This window comes from Hyperoodon ampullatus, assembly GCF_949752795.1.
Source record: "Hyperoodon ampullatus genome assembly, chromosome: 7".
NCBI lineage: Eukaryota > Metazoa > Chordata > Mammalia > Artiodactyla > Ziphiidae > Hyperoodon > Hyperoodon ampullatus.
The window spans coordinates 12,812,527-12,830,111 of record NC_136920.1 but is presented as its reverse complement, the minus strand read 5'-3'; the positions used below and the strand labels follow the sequence as shown (position 1 = coordinate 12,830,111).

The 17,585-nt window shown below is 43.9% G+C and overlaps 1 protein-coding gene across 1 annotated transcript; it reads right to left on the bottom strand.

Moving 5' to 3' along the window:
• Nucleotides 1–280: 280 nt before the first annotated feature.
• On the bottom strand, nt 281–17,450 carry CPSF7 (cleavage and polyadenylation specific factor 7). Its single transcript, XM_079707898.1, has 9 exons — nt 17,408–17,450; nt 16,678–16,787; nt 9,857–10,075; nt 8,912–9,015; nt 8,162–8,307; nt 4,608–5,022; nt 3,984–4,102; nt 1,555–1,723; nt 281–928 (listed from the first exon to the last, which is right to left on the bottom strand). The coding sequence occupies exons 2-9, from the start codon at nt 16,729–16,731 to the stop codon at nt 766–768; spliced, it is 1,389 nt and encodes a 462-aa protein (XP_079564024.1). The 5' UTR covers nt 16,732–16,787; nt 17,408–17,450; the 3' UTR covers nt 281–765.
• Nucleotides 17,451–17,585: the final 135 nt, after the last annotated feature.

Here is a 17,585-nt window from a genome sequence, read left to right as displayed (position 1 = left end):
AGTCTTAAAAATCATTAATGTTGCACCTTGAAAACTTACAAGTAGTCAATGGTCTTACTTTTTTCTGTCTTGGTCAATTTTCCTGATTTTTTCATTTCAAAGTTTGGTGGGGTTAAAGTATAACAATGAGGGACTTCCCTGGCAGTCCAGTGGTTAAGACTCCGTGCTCCCAATGCACGGGGCACGGGTTCGATCCTTGGTCAGGGAACTAAGATCCCGCAGGCCACACGGCGCAACCAAAAAGAAAATAAATAAATAATAAATAAATAAAACATAACAATGATAATAACAATAGCTATCATTTATTGAGAATTTACTATGTGACAGGTACTATGAGTGCTAAATGCTCTATATGGATTAGCTCACTGAATACTCAGCAATCCAATGAGACAGTTGCTTTTATTATCTCCATTTACAAATGAGGAAACTGAGGAACAGAAAGTAATATGGCTGGAGGAGCTGGAATTTATAACCTGGCATCTACCTGCAGACACTGTGTTCTTAGCCATTATGCCATGTTGTCTCAGATACCAGGTGAAAGCAGTCAAAAAACAAGCAAAGATAGCTTAATCTCAGGTCCATTTCAGGGTGAGACTCCTCACAAACAAGCAAAAAACCTGCCCTCCTGAATTTTTGGTTACCTAAATAGGAAGTCTTCCCATACCCTTTTCTTGTTTTAAAAAGAAAGAGTGAAATCTTTACTATCAATTTTTCTTTCATAAGAGATCATCAACCAGCCAGCAATGGGGCTTCATCCCACCTTTCTCAGTGGTGCCGGTCCCGTTCTCTATCCCGGTGTCTCTCGTGCTCTCGGTTCCTCTCTTGGAAATAATCATCATGCCGATCTTCATTATGAAGCAGGTCCCGGTGCCTCCTGCTGCTTTCCCGGGACCGGCTTGGTGACCTCTCTCGGGACCGATGTCTTTTCCTATTAGAAGGATACTTTTCAGCCTCACTCAGAGGGCTTACCCCATTCTTTCTAAGAGTATTTGTTTTGGTGTCTTCTACTATTTGTCTAAACCACTCTTCTGTTACTCTATCATGGCCCCTAGTCTTTTTTGGAAAATTAATAACAGTTAAACTTGTTGAGATCTTACTAACGTATCAGGCACAGTGCTAAGAGCTTTACATGCATTATCTCACCTAATCTTTACAACAGGTCTGTAAGATGAGTACTACCATTGTCCTCTGTTTAAAAATAAGAAAAATGAGGCTTGGAAAGTTGAGTAACTTTCATATTCAAGGTCATGCAGGTAGTTAGGAGCAGGACTGGTATTCAAATCCAAGAATGTATGGCTCCAAAGCCCGTGTTCTTAACTACATCAGTCTTTCTTCCTAAATAAGCCCACTGCCTCACCAAACACAGATTTCAGACATTACAACATTTATTAATGTAAACGTTTGATTAATTTTTTCCTCTTAAAGACATGAGGGCTAGGTCTGCTCTTTCAACTAGGTCCTTGCCAAATACCCTGGGCTCCTTTCCTCCCCCTGCCAATCCCTGCAAGAGTGCTGCTCAGGGCTGGCAGGCTGCTGAAGCAATCATCAACTCACCTGGATGAGCTCCCGCTGGCACCCACACTGTAAGACTTGGCTTCAATGCCATGAAGACAGTCCTTAAGAGAGGAGATGAGGACACGGCAACGCTCATCATTGGCGACCCGGGACTGTTTGATAACAGCAATGGCTGTGAGCAGCGTCTCAATCGCGTCACTGTAATCCCCTGACAGGGGATGGATGGGAAAGGCCAAGGATGAGCAGAGGCAGTAAACTAACTGATGAAAAGGAGAACTCAGGAGGACACAAACCAAGAGTAAATAGCTGTCCCACAGAACCACAGTAAAATGGATGAGGCAGAAGTGGCAGGTATAAAACTGTATGGCACCTATATTCTAGTGGTCTGGAATCAGACAGATGCTCTCAGATACTGCTAGTGGATGTATAATCCGGCACGTCATTGTCTGCGGGCTATCAGACAGCATCCATTAAAATAAATAATGTGCAGACTTTTTGACCCAGCACATCTAAAAATTTTCTACTTCTGTTCACAGGTATATAACTTAAACAATGTTTGTTTCAGCGCTGTTTGTTGTATTAAAGAATCAAAAACAACTTAAAGTTCCTTCAGTAGGGTCTGGCTATATAAATTATGGAACATTGGTTCTACAGAATACTACATAGTCGTTAAAAAGCATGAGGTAGATCTGTATGTAAACAAAGCAATCCATGTAAAGCACTTAGCACAGTGCCAGGCACACAGTAAGGGCTCAATAAACGTTAGGTATTAGTTGATGTAATAGATGTCCAGAATGTATTTTTAAAAAGCTGTGAAACAATATTCCATTTTTGTAAAAATAATCAAAATTACATATATATTTTGCTACATGCACAGAAAAAAAAATCTGAAGGATAGACACTAAATTGTACAAGGTGGTCTTACTGATGGTCCTTGTACGGAAGCCTTTCATTTATTAACACTGCATATTTGTCTGAATTATTTTAAATCTATAACCAAATACATATATACATACAAGTAACATATATCTAAGACATGTATGTTGTGTGTGCGCGCGTATATATATATATTATATATGCATACACACATATTTTTAATTATGCTGCCATCAAGAACTAACTCCTTCATTCCTCACATCTGAGCAATGTTTGGACTCAAGGATAGTGGTCAGGGTGGGTACTTGCACAATGCTTTTCCAAACTAAAGCTTTCTTAGCATTAAGGACAAGATAATACAAGGAAAGCATGAAACCAGGCAGGGGTCCAGTGACAGTGAGGACTAGCAGCTTCCTCTGTGCAAGGCAGTTAAGAATAGAACAGAGGCTGTGAAGGACCTGCAATTCTGTGGAGATCTAAGAACACCAGGATTTTGGCTCTACCAGAGTAGGGAATTTTTGCCTATTTTGTAGGCATTCAATAAATATTTGTGGTTTGAATGACTGGAATGAAAACAAAACAAAGGGAGGAGACAGAGGTTCAGTTATTGATCATCTCAGTGTGAAGGAACTGGTGGAGAAGAACAATGATTGTTTTTCGTTATACTCTGTATATCTGACTTGCTACAATGAGCATAGATTATTTTTTAATTTAAAGAGATTTACTCAGATGTCAATGAAGGTTTCTGGTGGAAAAAAAGAGAGAGAGAATATACATACTTTCTGTCTTTAGTCCACTCTGCATTCAAATTTTGTAGTCAAAGATGAGAAATTATGGAAAACGGACGATAATAGAGTTAACTTATTTCTCAGGAGATCTGACAATCTATATTTACATTCATGTAGGAAACTCACAGGAAGAAAGTGAATATGATTAGTGCTATAATGTGAAACTTGGACCAGAACCCGGAAACTTCTTATATTCTCTTCTCTTAGGAACCAAAGGTTCTGTTCCCCTGGCTCTCAAAGGCATGGCTTCTGGGTCTGCCCACTTAATACTGACAGCAAGGCAAAAGTTAGTTGTAAGGGTATATTATGCCTTAAGATTGACACCCAACAGACTTGTCTCTTTCTAGGACAGGTTACATGGAGGCCACCAGCTCTGCCTAGATCCCCAAATGTAATCCGATTCCATATCCACCATCATCATCAGTTCTAAAAACCCAAGGTCTACACTTGGCATTGGACTCATTACACAGACACTAGATCCACTGACCAACCACTGAGATCAAGATCTCCGTGAGGCAGGAATTTCATTCTATAACAAACACCACAATGAGTATTAGTTATTTATATTCTAGGCACTAAGTTGGTTTTCATGGGGCAGGTCTAGACACAGGCTAAATAAACAGCACCAGTGGAGCTCCCCAAAAGCCAGGAAACCAGGTTACCATATTGCTTTTCAAAATGTGCCACTCTTGAGAATCTACTAGTGCTCCAACTTTATCTTGTTGAAGTTCTTGCCAATGGAAATGACAAAACAATGGAAAAACTAAAGGTAAGGAGAAGGCAGCAACGGTAAGGATGGGTTACCTGCACTGGCTCCAGATACAGCTTTGGAAATGGCACTGCTGGAAATTGCTCTGTTCCGCTTCATGATCTCTTCAAATTCTGCTTCACTCACTGTAGAGGGCGGAGGGCCCGAATCTCGGCTGCACACAGAAATAATACCACTCCTGACTGCCCACACCCCTTGTTAACTTTACCATACTCTAAAGTACTATGCTATTTAACTGTGCTCTCCTGTATAATGTCTTAAATGGTTCTCAGCCTGTTCACATGTTTTATAGGTTCATGTTCTCTTCAAAGACAGGATTTATGTCACATACGTTTGTAATTCTGGCATGACCCAACAGTGCTAGACACGCATAGCATTCCTAACAGTGACTTATAGCACTGCATTTAATCAACTGCCTTGAAAAGGGATACGAAGGACATGGTTTGGGTTGAGAGGTAAGATGCAAACAAAATACCAAACAAAAACATTCTCTAATAGTTAACTATTTCCCAGGACTCAATACTATGACAACAGTTTCCACAAGGGAAAACACAAGAATTCAGTGCTCACTTAACTTCCTCAGGGAGAACAAAATGCTTAAAACCCTGTCTACCCCACTATGCCTGGCTCAGATCTGAAAGGAACAAGATAGTCCTTACCTGCCATGGTGGTTATAGGGTGCCGAGGCCTTCATGTAAGTATCTGGTGGAGGCCCCACTGTGGCATTTGGTGGGGGGAAGAAGGCTGGATTGAGGTGAAGGGCAGGTGGGATGGCCCCAGGGGGAGGTACAGCCAGATGAGGAGGTAATCGAGGAGGAGGGGGCATGAGATGCTGGTAGTGGATGCCAGGAGGAGGAGGAGGGACCCCAAAGCTCGAGGAGAGAGGTGGTGGGGGTGGAATTGGGGGTGGGGGCAGACCCATCAGGGGAAGGGCGGAAGGAGGGCGATTGAAGTAGGGCAGCACACTGGGGGGCTTATCCACGCGGGCAGATGAGGATACAAGGTTCTCAGAGGGTGTGGCCCGTCCATCGGCAGAATCACTAGAATCTCGGGAGTGGGCCCGTGGAGGTATTCCTATGAAGCAAAACAGAATTACTGTTACTGCCCAACCTTTAAACATAACCACGGGACCAGGTCATCCTTCAGCAAGTCATCTGACACCATACTAAGGAAGGTGACAGGTAGCTGAAAGAGAAGGTAAGATCACCTACTGTTTTTCTTTGGCCTCAGAGAGAAAGCTCAGAGGCAACCTAGTTAAGACATAAACCAGGAAGCAAAACCACCCTAAATTCTGTATGTTAAAGAATGCTCTTTATCTAGAACTCTGAGTGCTTCACATTTAAGTTGCCCTTAGATTTGTTTTCTATTTTTAAGTGCAGAAGGATCCTAATAACCCATGGGAAAATGACAGTGCTGAAGTATGTTCATTACTGTTCAGCTGGATTCAAGCTGGTTCGAAATCCCATTTTCTCTGGTAGGAGTTCAGGGACTCTTTCCTTAGACTAGTAATAGTTAACCTTCTTTACCCTGCTGTATACTTGAAGTTTCCTCTTTGCCATGGCTCTCGGGCCAGGGAATTTGGGGGAAGGGAGGGAAGGGCAGGGGATGGATAACACTTCCTCCACCCAAGTACCCAAACTGCTAACTGGGACGGGGAAGAGCCACAGAACAGAGAGTAGAAGACTGGAGGTTAAATGAGAAAACACGGCAGACAAGCCAAGGAAAGATCTGCCCACAGAATGAGCAGATGGCACACAGAGGACACCAGGGACTCCTAGCAAAAGCCTGGTACAAAATATGCCTGAAACCTGGGAAACTCCCCCTACATTTCAATGGCCCAAACCCTCTACCCCACAGGGCAGCCTACTATAGGAACATCATCGTGGAATGGTGGTATGGTGTTATGCAAAACAGGGGCTCAAAACATGTTTGTGTACAGCTGGAAACGTGGCTCTGAGACCGTCAAGTCATTTGGTTAAACGTGTTCCCTCTTTCCAATTTAAGTCTACTCCAAGCCCGGTTAATGTGGAATCCAGCAGAAGAATGTGATCACATGGTCTTGGGAGTCTTGGAGGTAGAAAGATGCCATTAGGAGACAAGTGTGGAGAGAAAGAAGAGAGCTCCTTCAACAAAAACTTGTTAGTAAACACTAACTCCTGATGAAAGCACAAGGTGGAATTAATCCCCTTGGCAACCAGCTTGGTTTCTCTAACATAGTACATCACCAGTGCCTACCACAGCATTCTCTTGCTTTTCATGTCTCACACACATGGCAACGTGCTTCCTCCCTGAGTTCTCTCAAGCTGAAGAAAGAAGAGGTATTAGCAAGTGTAATCCTCTGAAAGTTAGCTACCTTCCCAGCTACTGTTCCCACACTAGCAAGGGTTCTTTTTGTATCTATGGCCACAAATCCCAAGAGTAGCAACCATTGTTAAGCAGACTAAGTCAACCAGCTATACTTAGTGAATTAACAGAGCCCAAGTCCATCAACATGACAGCGCAGAGAAACGCCACTCAGTCAGCACCATCACTTCCGCAAAGAAAGGTAACATCAAGGAGTAAACAGCCAAGTGGTGCTAGGACTGTTAGGTGCTCAATGCAGCTGTAAGATTATACATCTTAAGAAAGTTAGAAGAGGCATGAATCATGGAAAGACTGAAACACAATGGACTTTGAAAATTCAGGTTATCAAGGAAGAAAAGTATGTGCCTTCTAACCCAGAGCAATAGCTCACACCACTTCCATCTAGGCTCTCAATATAGTTATAAGAACACAGTTGCTCCTATTCAAGAGCTGAGTGGCCATATTTCCACCTTCAACCTATCCAAGGTCCCAGTGGACTACCCAATCAATAAATACAAAGCACTATTTTGAGAGCAGGACCTAAACAGTGACAGAAAGTGGGTAATGAAAACTCTGCCATACCCCCACTGTAGTAAAAGGAAAGTAATGGCAGTTGACTGTTTCAGGCAGGGCCTTGCAGGGCGGCTGCACCTTCTAAAGTCAGGACAATCCAAGGTTGGTCCCCAGGTTTCGCAGGTTCAGAAACTTGATTTTAACAGTTCACCCAGGGATGACTGGACCCTAGGAGATTGATTCACACTATCCAAACTCACAAGAGACTGATTCATAAACCAGAATGACAATTTATTAATTTACAATGAGAAATATAACTGCCAAGCAGACTGGAATACTTGTGTCGGCTGGTCAGCGCATTCTCTTCCCAGTAGGAGAGCCTAGTTGGGAAACCAAATTAGTATCAGAAGGTGTCCTGGTGAGCACAGGGTCAGAATAAAGGGAATAAGGTGAGCTTAAGGCATACTATCATCAGGCTAAGGTAGCATGATGCAACTTTCTTTACTAATGGGAAACACTTGCCAAGCAAACTAAAATCGCAGGTAATAGAAAGGGTACCCAACCCCCCTGGTCAATGCTGGAGAAACACGGTTAAATTCTTACTCTCCAGCACTCCTCTTGGTTGATTCCTTACAGAGCACCCTTCCAGTGTATGTTGACGACAAGATTACAGCCATCTTTATGTATCATATCTATATTTTATGGTGGTTCCTTCTTAATAATTTATAGAGACATGTCTTACAATTAAGCCCATTTGCTATACACTTGATTTTTTAGATAGAAACACATTTATTTATTCATTCATTCATTCATTCATTCATTCATTCATTTATTTGCGGTACGCAGGCCTCTCACTGTTGTGGCCTCTCCCGTTGCAGAGCACAGGCTCCGGACGCACAGGCACAGCAGCCATGGCTCACACGGGCCCAGCCGCTCCGCGGCACGTGGGATCTTCCCGGACCGGGGCACGAACCCGTGTCCCCTGTATCGGCAGGCAGATCCTCAACCACTGCGCCACCAGGGAAGCCCGGAAACACATAATTTAGACTTGACAGGAACTTTATATGTCGTGTGTCTAGTTCAAATAGGGAAGTAGGCCCTAAGCAGTAAAGTGACCTGCCCAAGGTCACATAATGAGTTAGTGGCAAAACTGGGCCATAACCTGAACCTACCTGACTCCTAGCACATGAGCCTCGTCTTTTGGCTTACCTGCTGCCACCCATAATCACCACCACCCTCTCTCAAACTCTTCCACATCGTAGGCCAAGCCTACACCACAGAAAACAAACCCACAAACTTCCCCCCCTTCATACAGATGGTCTCCACGTACCCCCTCTTGGGACTCGGACGCACTCACGTTTCCGAGCCTGTGCCTCAAACTGTGACAGGTTCTGGCGGGTGGCTGGCCTCACATCCACTTTTTCTCCATTAAGAACCTTTCCTGGCAGAAGTTCCAACAACTTGTGGACAGAGTTTTCAGAGGCTACCACCACCTCAGCATACCTTGAGGAAGAAAAATTAAAAACGAGTGAAATCTACTAGACAACCAAGAGAGGAACACAGAAATTCTCTTCCACTTTTAGTGAAAACTGGTAAAGCCAAGGATACCTTGCTAATATATTTTTTAAAGATTTTTTTGATGTGGACCGTTTTTAAAGTCTTTATTGAATTTTTACAATATTGCTTCTGTTTCATGTTTTGGTTTTTTGGCCCTGAGGCACATGGGATCGTAGCTCCCAGACCAGGGATGGAACCCACACCACCTGCATTGGAAGGCGAAGTCTTAACCACTGGACTGCCAGGGAAGTCCCATTTTTTTTTTTTTAATCTTTCTAATATTAAACACACAAAACTACTAAAAACAAACAGGTGTCATGCTAAAATTTTCCTATTTATTTCAAATTAGAAATCAGCTTTCTTTGCCTCTCAATGGATGGATGTTCTCCTACATTGCAACTAGGTCCCCATTCTAAGGTGGTTTGTTAAAACCAAAGCAGTAAACTGGGCCAGGGGTGGGAGGGATTAAATTACAGGGCCAAAATAACAGTACAGATCTGTCATCCCAATGGTTACAAACTAAAAGGGGCTTCTCAAATCCAGACCTCACCCTTTGGACTGGCCATTTGCTCGATTCTCTGCAAATTTCAACTCCACCACATCATAGACTCCTACAGAGCGAATAACCTGGATCAGCTGCTGGTCTGTGGTCCACTGGGGCCGGCAAAATGGAAAAGGAAGAAATGTCAAGAGCTACACCCCCCTCCCCCAGAATGTCCCAAACCCTTCCCTCAAACCTAGGATTCTAGTCACAATCATGACCTCCCACAGGAAACCCAGAAGGCCATCAATATTTCAACTAGAGCACGTTTTTCCTATTGTCCTCACCCATGCAGAATTCCAAAACTACCCACCCCTGCCCCAATCCCCATCTTTGAGACTAAGAAAATTAAAACCTATTTTAACTTTAACCGCCACTTGGGCTGGCTCGTCATCAGCTCCAACAGTGATTACTAGTAGCTTTTAGTTATAGATCTGATAGGCTAGAGTTGGTCACTGACAGCAACTTTCCCCTCAGGATATACATTTCTTAATTTGAAAACACCACCTCCCAGCACCAGCCCCCAAACATGTCACACAATAACTTTTGCAGAACAACAATCACCACCTACCCCGAGCGTACTACAGCTATCAAGGTCTTTGCTCCCTCTCACCCAGCATTATCATAGGACCATCTAATGACCACCAAGAGTTCAAGGTGTTCACTCTGAAATCTCATCCCACAGATGACCCTGGTAGACATAAAAGCCCCAGGGTCAGGGGCGGTAACAAGATGGCAGAAAAAGCAACTACCCACTTAATCATTGCTTTCTTCGGCACCAGTACGTCCTCAGGATAGTTCTCTTTCAGAGATCAATCCAACCTGATCCCAGGAAAAAGAAATCCAACCCCATCAGAGCACAAAACAGTGCAACAGTGGTTTCTGAAAATGCCATCACCTCCCAGTGTTCTCCCTCCAGCCCACCCACAAGCCTTTTTGGTTACCCATGCTCACCCAGGAGAAACTGCCCACATAGACAGCAGCTCGCCTATTACGCAGGCCACTGTAGGTGTAGAGAATTGCAGGGGTCTTGTTATTGGGCTTGGGAGATGGCTCCTGGCGAACAGGAGGCGGCGGCTCAGTGCTGCTGCTTCTGTCATCTGAGGGCTGTGAGGTGGCTGTCAACACGTCATCATACAGGTCAATCTGATCTGTATTGTTGAACTCTGGGTCCTAAGAGACGAGGAGTTGGCAAAGGTGGGTTTGAAAACCTTTCGTTTTGTTCATTCTATTTTACTCTAATTTACTTACAATCCACGGTCAAGTATTTTATAAAACATACAAAACTTCCTTGTCCTACTCTAGGAAACTAGGAAGAAAAACTTCCCCATGTAAAACAATTTTAACACTTAATTATACTTATGTAGGTGTTTCTCCTAAGACCCTGTTACGAGTCTATAGTGTTTCTAGCTTTAATCAACTGTGAGACTCAAAAGGTACATGATGATTAAACAAGCAAACTAAGAATGCACAGAGATGCATCTGCTACTGCTATCAATGTGGCCAGCTTCTCAAGACCACATCTAAGATACACTAATGAAAATTTGTTTTCAACATCTTATGCTATTTCCAAAATCAAGAGTTACACAAAACTTACTCTTCTACTTAATAAGAAATAGAGTAGGGCTTCCTTGGTGGCAAGCCCGTGCACCACAACTACTGAGCCTGGGCTCTAGAGCCTTTGAGCCACAACTACTGAAGCCTGCTCGCCTAGAGCCCGTGCTCCGCAACAAGAGAAACCACCACAATGAGAAGCCTGCGCACCGCAATGAAGAGTAGCCTCCGCTCGCCGCAACTAGGGAAAGCCCACGTGCAGCAACGAGGACCCAATGCAGCCAAAAATGAAAGAAAGAAAGAAGGAAGGAAGGAAGGAAGGAAGGAAAGAAAAGAAAGGAAGAAAGGGAGTATATTTATTTAGAAATGGAGATCAGGGGAAAAGCATGTTAAAGTGGGAACCAAAAAAAAAAAAGAATGGGAGTTATTGGTTTAAACTCTTTGATTTACACAAATGATTTAGAGAAGCTCTAAAACTCATAGTACATAATCCCATCTTTCCATTAACCATCAAAGAAATATAAAAAATAAAAGGGAAGTGAATAATGGGGGGATTTTCCATTATAAGTTCTATTTCTCAAATGACATGCAGATCCAATACATTACCATGACATTTATATGAGACATCTTTGAGCAATACCAGAGATGTCCAATGATACACAAAAACAGTGAAGTTCTCTAAAATATAAAGGTCAGGAAACAGGACAAGCACCTGTATCATAAGCTGTATTATAGTAAGCTTTCAAATATGAACGTGAGGGCTTCCCTGGTGGCGCAGTGGTTGAGAGTCCGCCTGCCAATGCAGGGGACGCGGGTCCGTGCCCTGGTCCAGGAAGATCCCACATGCCGCGGAGCGGCTGGGCCCGTGAGCCACGGCCGCTGAGCCTGCGCGTCCGGAGCCTATGCTCCGCAATGGGAGAGGCCGCAAGAGTGAGAGGCCCGCGTACCACAAAAAACAAAAAAAAGGTGAATTCTGTAAGACAGGCAAAATATACTTTCTGCCTATGTGATATATTACTGTTATGGACTGAATGTTTGATTCCCCCCCACATACACTGGAACCCTACTCCCCAATGTGATGGTATTAGGAAGTAGGGCCTTTTAGGAGGTAATTAAGATGAGATGAGGTCTTGAGGGTAGAGCCCATGAAAGGGATTAGTGCCCTTATAAGAATCAAGAGAGCTTGCTTGCTCTGCTGTGCTCTGCATGATGTGAAGATACAAGCTGGCAGTCTGCAACTGAGAGAGGCTGCTCACCAGAACAGGAACCTGATCTCAGTTTTCCAGCCTCTAGAACTGAGAGAAATACATTTGTTTATAAGCCACCCAGTCTTTGTTATTTTGTTACAGCAGCCCAAGCTAACACTTACACAAAAAATCCTAAAATCAAAAGAACTACTACTAAGGGACCTTAATGTTTCAGATTTTGCAATGTCATCATCTCAGAGAGGATCTTTTTATTTTAAGGATCAGACAAGTGTATTTTCAGGTAACATTCTAAAACATCCGAACAGTGCTAAAGAGGATACTGCCAAATGAGAGATACAGGGAGACGTTCGGAGTGTTTTAGGGAAACTATAGCTCATTCATGTCATTGCTGTCTTTTAAAAACAGGAAGAAAGAGCCTATACTACAGGAATAAAAGAACCTGTATTAGGTAACTTGTTTAATTGCCTGAAGGAGAATCATTTCCCCTAATGCAACTCAGGACAGGAAGCTCCAGTAACTTTCTCCCTTCAATACCATCACCAGAACTGCTGATCCTGAACTTCGACTAGAGAAGAGACTAACTACAAAATGCATTCTTAGACCTATATACCATCAGAAACTTTTGGAAACAATCTTTTAGTTTCTCAGTTTATCTGAAGTACAAGGGAAGAACATGCACACCATGATAATACTATTGGATTGTTCTGGTATTGAGGGGGAAAGGATTCTACTTCCTGAGGCATGTAAATAGCTTCAAATATTACAAATACTCTTAACAAGCCCCATAGGAGAGGAGTTTGAACCTTGTAAAAATCTCGCAAAGAGAATGGCAAAAGGGAGTAAACTTTTTAGGGGCAACTTAAAAGCAAGAAAAGGAATCAGTGAGGCAAATAAGCACAGGAAAACTATTTTAGGTAGTGAAACCTATGAATAAGGACCTTGCATAAAAAAGGATGGGTACGTGAAGAACGGGGAGAAGCTAACACTGGAGAGCACAGGGTGGATAATAAATTAAAAAGGTGAAGAAAGCTGCGGCTAATAACTCAACATTTTATGTGTAAAATATTTCACAGCCTTATATCTCAAACAATCCTAACTCTAGACAAACCACTTATTTATTCATGTACTAGGTATGATTTGCCCTTGTGGTTCAAGGTAGAGAAAGGACTTAGAAACCACTCAATCTTCTTCAATGCTCTAATCCTTAGACAACACTACTTCACACTTCAAACCAGGGTGCCTTTTTTTTTAAAAAATAAATCAAGGATTGTGAAATGGAACTTAAAGGGAATAAGGAAACACACCATCTTAGATGGTCAGTGGAACCAAACTGGAATTTCTTCCATATAGTATCTGTGATTCAGAGATGTCTAAAAGTTGTAATACAAAAATTATTGCTGATAATTGGGTAGAGAACATGCAGACTTGGGCAGCTCAGAGATCAAACGTATCACCAGGAAATCGTAAGCCTCGGCAAACAATCTACTCTTTCAGGGTTCCTTAGAGAATATGACAGACTCAATCCTGGAAGACCCTGGTGGATGGATTACCTTACCACTTTAAGAAACACAAAAGGATTCAATGAACGCAAAACTGTCACAAGATTCAAATGGTCTCTCTGTGCCACAGAGCCTCAGTTCAAAGAAGTTTGTGGGAACTATTCTGATGCACACCGCAGACCTGTTGTGGATTCTGTTGAAGATTTTATTGAAGAAACAATGTATCGAGTTGTGTTTGGATTTAAATCTGCTAGCAACATCAGTTCACTTTACTCTTCAGTTGTTAAGACAGAAAAACAGATAGGGCCTGAGGTCTTTCAGATTACCAAATAAGCTGGTGTTTTATGCAGTTAAAGAAAAATCTAATTCTACAAATTAAGTGAAAAATACAATGTTTTACAGGCATTGATGTGGAGGGATTCATTTTAGGGAGATTAAAAAAGAAGTATGTATTTAATACTGAATTCATACCAGGGACAATTTTGCGTTTAACAGCATAGGAATAACTGTGATTGTCTCATGAAGCCTCTTGGTTTACAAAAGAGAACTTGCATGATTATGATTTTTTTTTTTTTTTTTTTGCTGTACGCGGGCCTCTCACTGCTGTGGCCTCTCCTGTCGCGGAGCACAGGCTCAGCGGCCATGGCTCACAGGCCCAGCCGCTCCGCGGCATGTGGGATCCTCCCAGACCGGGGCATGAACCCGCGTCCCCAGCATCGGTAGGCGGACTCTCAACCACCACACCACCAGGAAAGCCCCCATGATTATGAATTTAAATGAGAACTTCCCCACCTGTCTGCTCAATGTTCCCACCTGCCAGCCCTTTTCCTGATATCTAAGGGGAATAATAAAGCTTAGGATTTATTTTTCTCAAAGCAACCTATTTGATATAATTTTCTTTTACCTGTAACCAAAGCTCAGTTTTTGACTTTGTAATTACTATTTCCACAGTTCTCACCTCACACTCTCCTTCCGTCATTGTCCACTGCTCTCAACCACCAGGAATGGAACCTCTTTTGAGCAAAGAAATCCATTTTTTCCTTTTATCTCACTACTTCTAACACAGTGCCTAGCAAACAGAAGTAGCTCAATAAATACTTGTTGATAAAAATGAGGAAAACTGAGCATATTGTGCAAAGTGCCTGTCTTAGCACAAGGAACAGAACAGAGACAAAACACTCAGCAGGATGGCAGCTCTCAGTCTCTTTTCTAGTTGTTCTCCCCAGCCTAAGAGAGCAGCTGTGAATCCTAAGATTCCTGCTGTAAAAGGAGTGAAGTAGCTCTGCAAAAGAGGCTTTTGCAGCACATGTTTTAAGAGATCCGGGAGTCAGCACGATAGGGTTCCATCTAGGAACAGTGCTTATTTTCCCCGGGGAGCAAAGTACACGTGACAAGGTTCTTGTGCATGGGTAAGCTTGGGGTGAATCAATAACATTCTTATAACATTCTAAAACACAATGTGTACTCGCTGCCTTCAGTCTAACCTTGCTTCTAACAATCCTAGCCAAACAGAGCTTTTACCATTTCTTTAGCAGCCTCCAGAATACACTAAAACCAGCTTTGCTAAAAATTAACTCACTTGTGGGGAAAAAAGCACCCCTCCCCTGACTTTCCCCCAGACATAAGACGTTCAAAATCTATACTTTTTTCAACTTACTAAGTATCAAATACTGTCCATTTGATATAAATGTCTACTTGATTTCACACACCATCTTTGGCCTATCTTAGACACATAAAAAAGTCCTGTTTAACTAAAGAGACCAGAGAACAAATTGTTGAGGCCAATGACTTCTACCTTGACAAAGCAGTGACTATTGGATGAGGCCTATGTCTTGTCTATGACCGACAAGCTGCATTGCTTAAGAAATTATGGAATCTCATTTCTCAGACCAAATGTCCCTGTGGTCAAGGACCCTGTTCTACCCATTTCCCAAAGTGAATCAGCAGCACTGTTACCAACCCACAGATAAGGAAATTAGGGGAAAAGAAGTTTTTTAAATTAATAATTGAAAACAACTAAGAGAGCCTTCTTTTCTTGCTATCTTGTACTAAAAAAAAAAAAAGTAAAAAGGAATAAGTCTGATTCAAAGTAATATGAAAAACTCAGGAAAACAATGGTTTGTAACTAAATATTCTAAACCTTTCTTTTCATCCATAAATAATTATGACTTACTTGAAATTTAAAGAAAAATCTTCATGTAGTTAAGTTAATCAGCAGCCACATGTACATGACTTCAGTTTGCCTGAGAAGGCATGGGAAAATGACTAACATATGTCAAGTGAAAGCAATGGCATATATCAACCTCTTCTGTTGCTTCATATCAAAGTCAGGGTCCAATCAGAGCACTTTCCTTCCCTAGCCTGTTTTTTTTTTATCCTCCTTCCAGGTCCTTACATGTAGCCATTGAAAGATGCCAACAGGAAGAACCAGCTTACTCGAGTAGAACAGTGCTGAAAATAATCCAGGCAAGATATTTGTAAGTTTTAAATAGAGATTTTGGGACACTCTTGAGATGTGACCTCAAGAGCTCAGAACTGAACTGTATATGAGATTATTGTTTGAAAGGAGATTACTGTATCACATTTCTTGACATATCATATAGAGACCAACAAATCCAACTTAAAGCATATGACTGGGTCTGTATCTGCTTCGTAACTGGTTTGTCCAACACCTTTACCTCCCCCCCACCAAACAAGTAGATTCATCAATAAAATTTATTACACTAAAATGCCTATGGACGGGCTTCCCTGGTGGCGCAGTGGTTGAGAGTCCGCCTGCCGATGCAGGGGACACGGGTTCGTGCCCCAGTCCGGGAAGATCCCACATGCCGCGGAGCGGCTGGGCCCGTGAGCCACGGCCGCTGAGCCTGCGCATCCGGAGCTTGTGCTCCGCAATGGGAGAGGCCACAACAGTGAGAGGCCCGCGGACCGCAAAACAAACAAACAAACAAAAATGCCTATGGACTTCTCAAGCCTGGAGTCAAGCTACTTCTGAAAGGAAGGTAGAAAACAACTGGAATGCAGCTGAAATTAAACGTTAAAGTTATCTTTTATACTGTGCCTCTCACTGCCTTATGGGGGAGGAGACTACATTTCTCCAGGGGCAGTTTGAGAGAATCTCAAAGGAACAGGCATCAACATCGTCCTCATGAACACTATAGCAAACCTAATTCTGATTTTTAATTTTGGTTAGTCTTCGAAAAGACTGACATCCAACTTTGGCTTCCTGGGGGAGCAAGTTCCACAGGTTGATTCATCACTCTATTAAACCTAATTTTTAGTTACTCTTAAATCAAAGCTTTTAAAATCAAGCCTGGAGGCTTAAGTTAACATAAAGCAGAACGGTCAGAAATCTTGGAAGCCTGTGCTAGAGGGAAAATTTTACATCTGAAAGAGGGGTGTTTAGGCCTATAAAATCTTCAAGGACTGACATAGCCTGGAACCACTGCAAGTTTGGTGCAAGTGATTCCTCAGCTGGTACAGGAAAATTCCAATGTTCCCGATGACCCCTCACCTGATTGAACTCCTCGTCAGCATATATATCAATCAAGTCCACTCCTTCTGACATGGCTCCGGAAGGAAGATCTCGAGCCCGGAAAAATGGACACGGTAAGAAAGATGCCACTGCAGTATCCAGAAAGAAACAAGAGTTAGAAGGCATAAGGGTCCCAGGGTGCGATGAGGGCATTGGTTGCCAACCTCCCGTCTCCAGAGACGCAGCATCCCGGCAGCCCGAGCTCTGCCCCACCCGCTCCGCCCCGCCCCCGGCCTCGCACCGCCCCTCGCTCTCCCAGGCCACCGGGGCTCGCGGGGCTCGCTGCCCATCACCCTCGGGCCCGACCGGAGCTGCGCCGCAGCTGCCTGGGCGCGACGAGGAAGTGCAGGCCTCTGCTCCTAGGGGCCCTCGGATGGCGCTGCGAAGAACGATCCCGGCGAAGCCCGCAGCCACAGCCCGCCGCACCTGCCGAGGCCCCAAGCGGCCCCGGCTAGAGTCCCTGCGGGTCCCGGAGCTTCAGCCACCTCCGCTCCCCACCCAGGCCTAGTCCTCGCCCCCCGGCTAGGCCCGCCGCGCTCCCTCCCCACAAACCCGGCCCGATGCCCTCGGCCCCCTCCCTCAAAGGCCCGCACCTCCCGCCGCCCGCCAACTCCGGCTACCCCAAACTCAACCGACCCCCTCCCCGCCTCAGCGCCGTCCCCGAGCCCTCTTCCGGCCCAGCCGGCCCCCGGCCGCGCGCCCCCGTTACCGGGAATATGGCGGCGGCGGCGGCGAGTCCGGACTAGGCCCGAAGCGCGCGAACCGCTCTCTGCCCCAGGTCCCCCGCCGCCGGCGTCACACGCACAGTCACTTCCGCCATACGCGAGGACGCATCTTCCGGCTCAGGTCCTCAGAGCCGCTGTCTGCGGAACTGGTGCCCGGAAGTT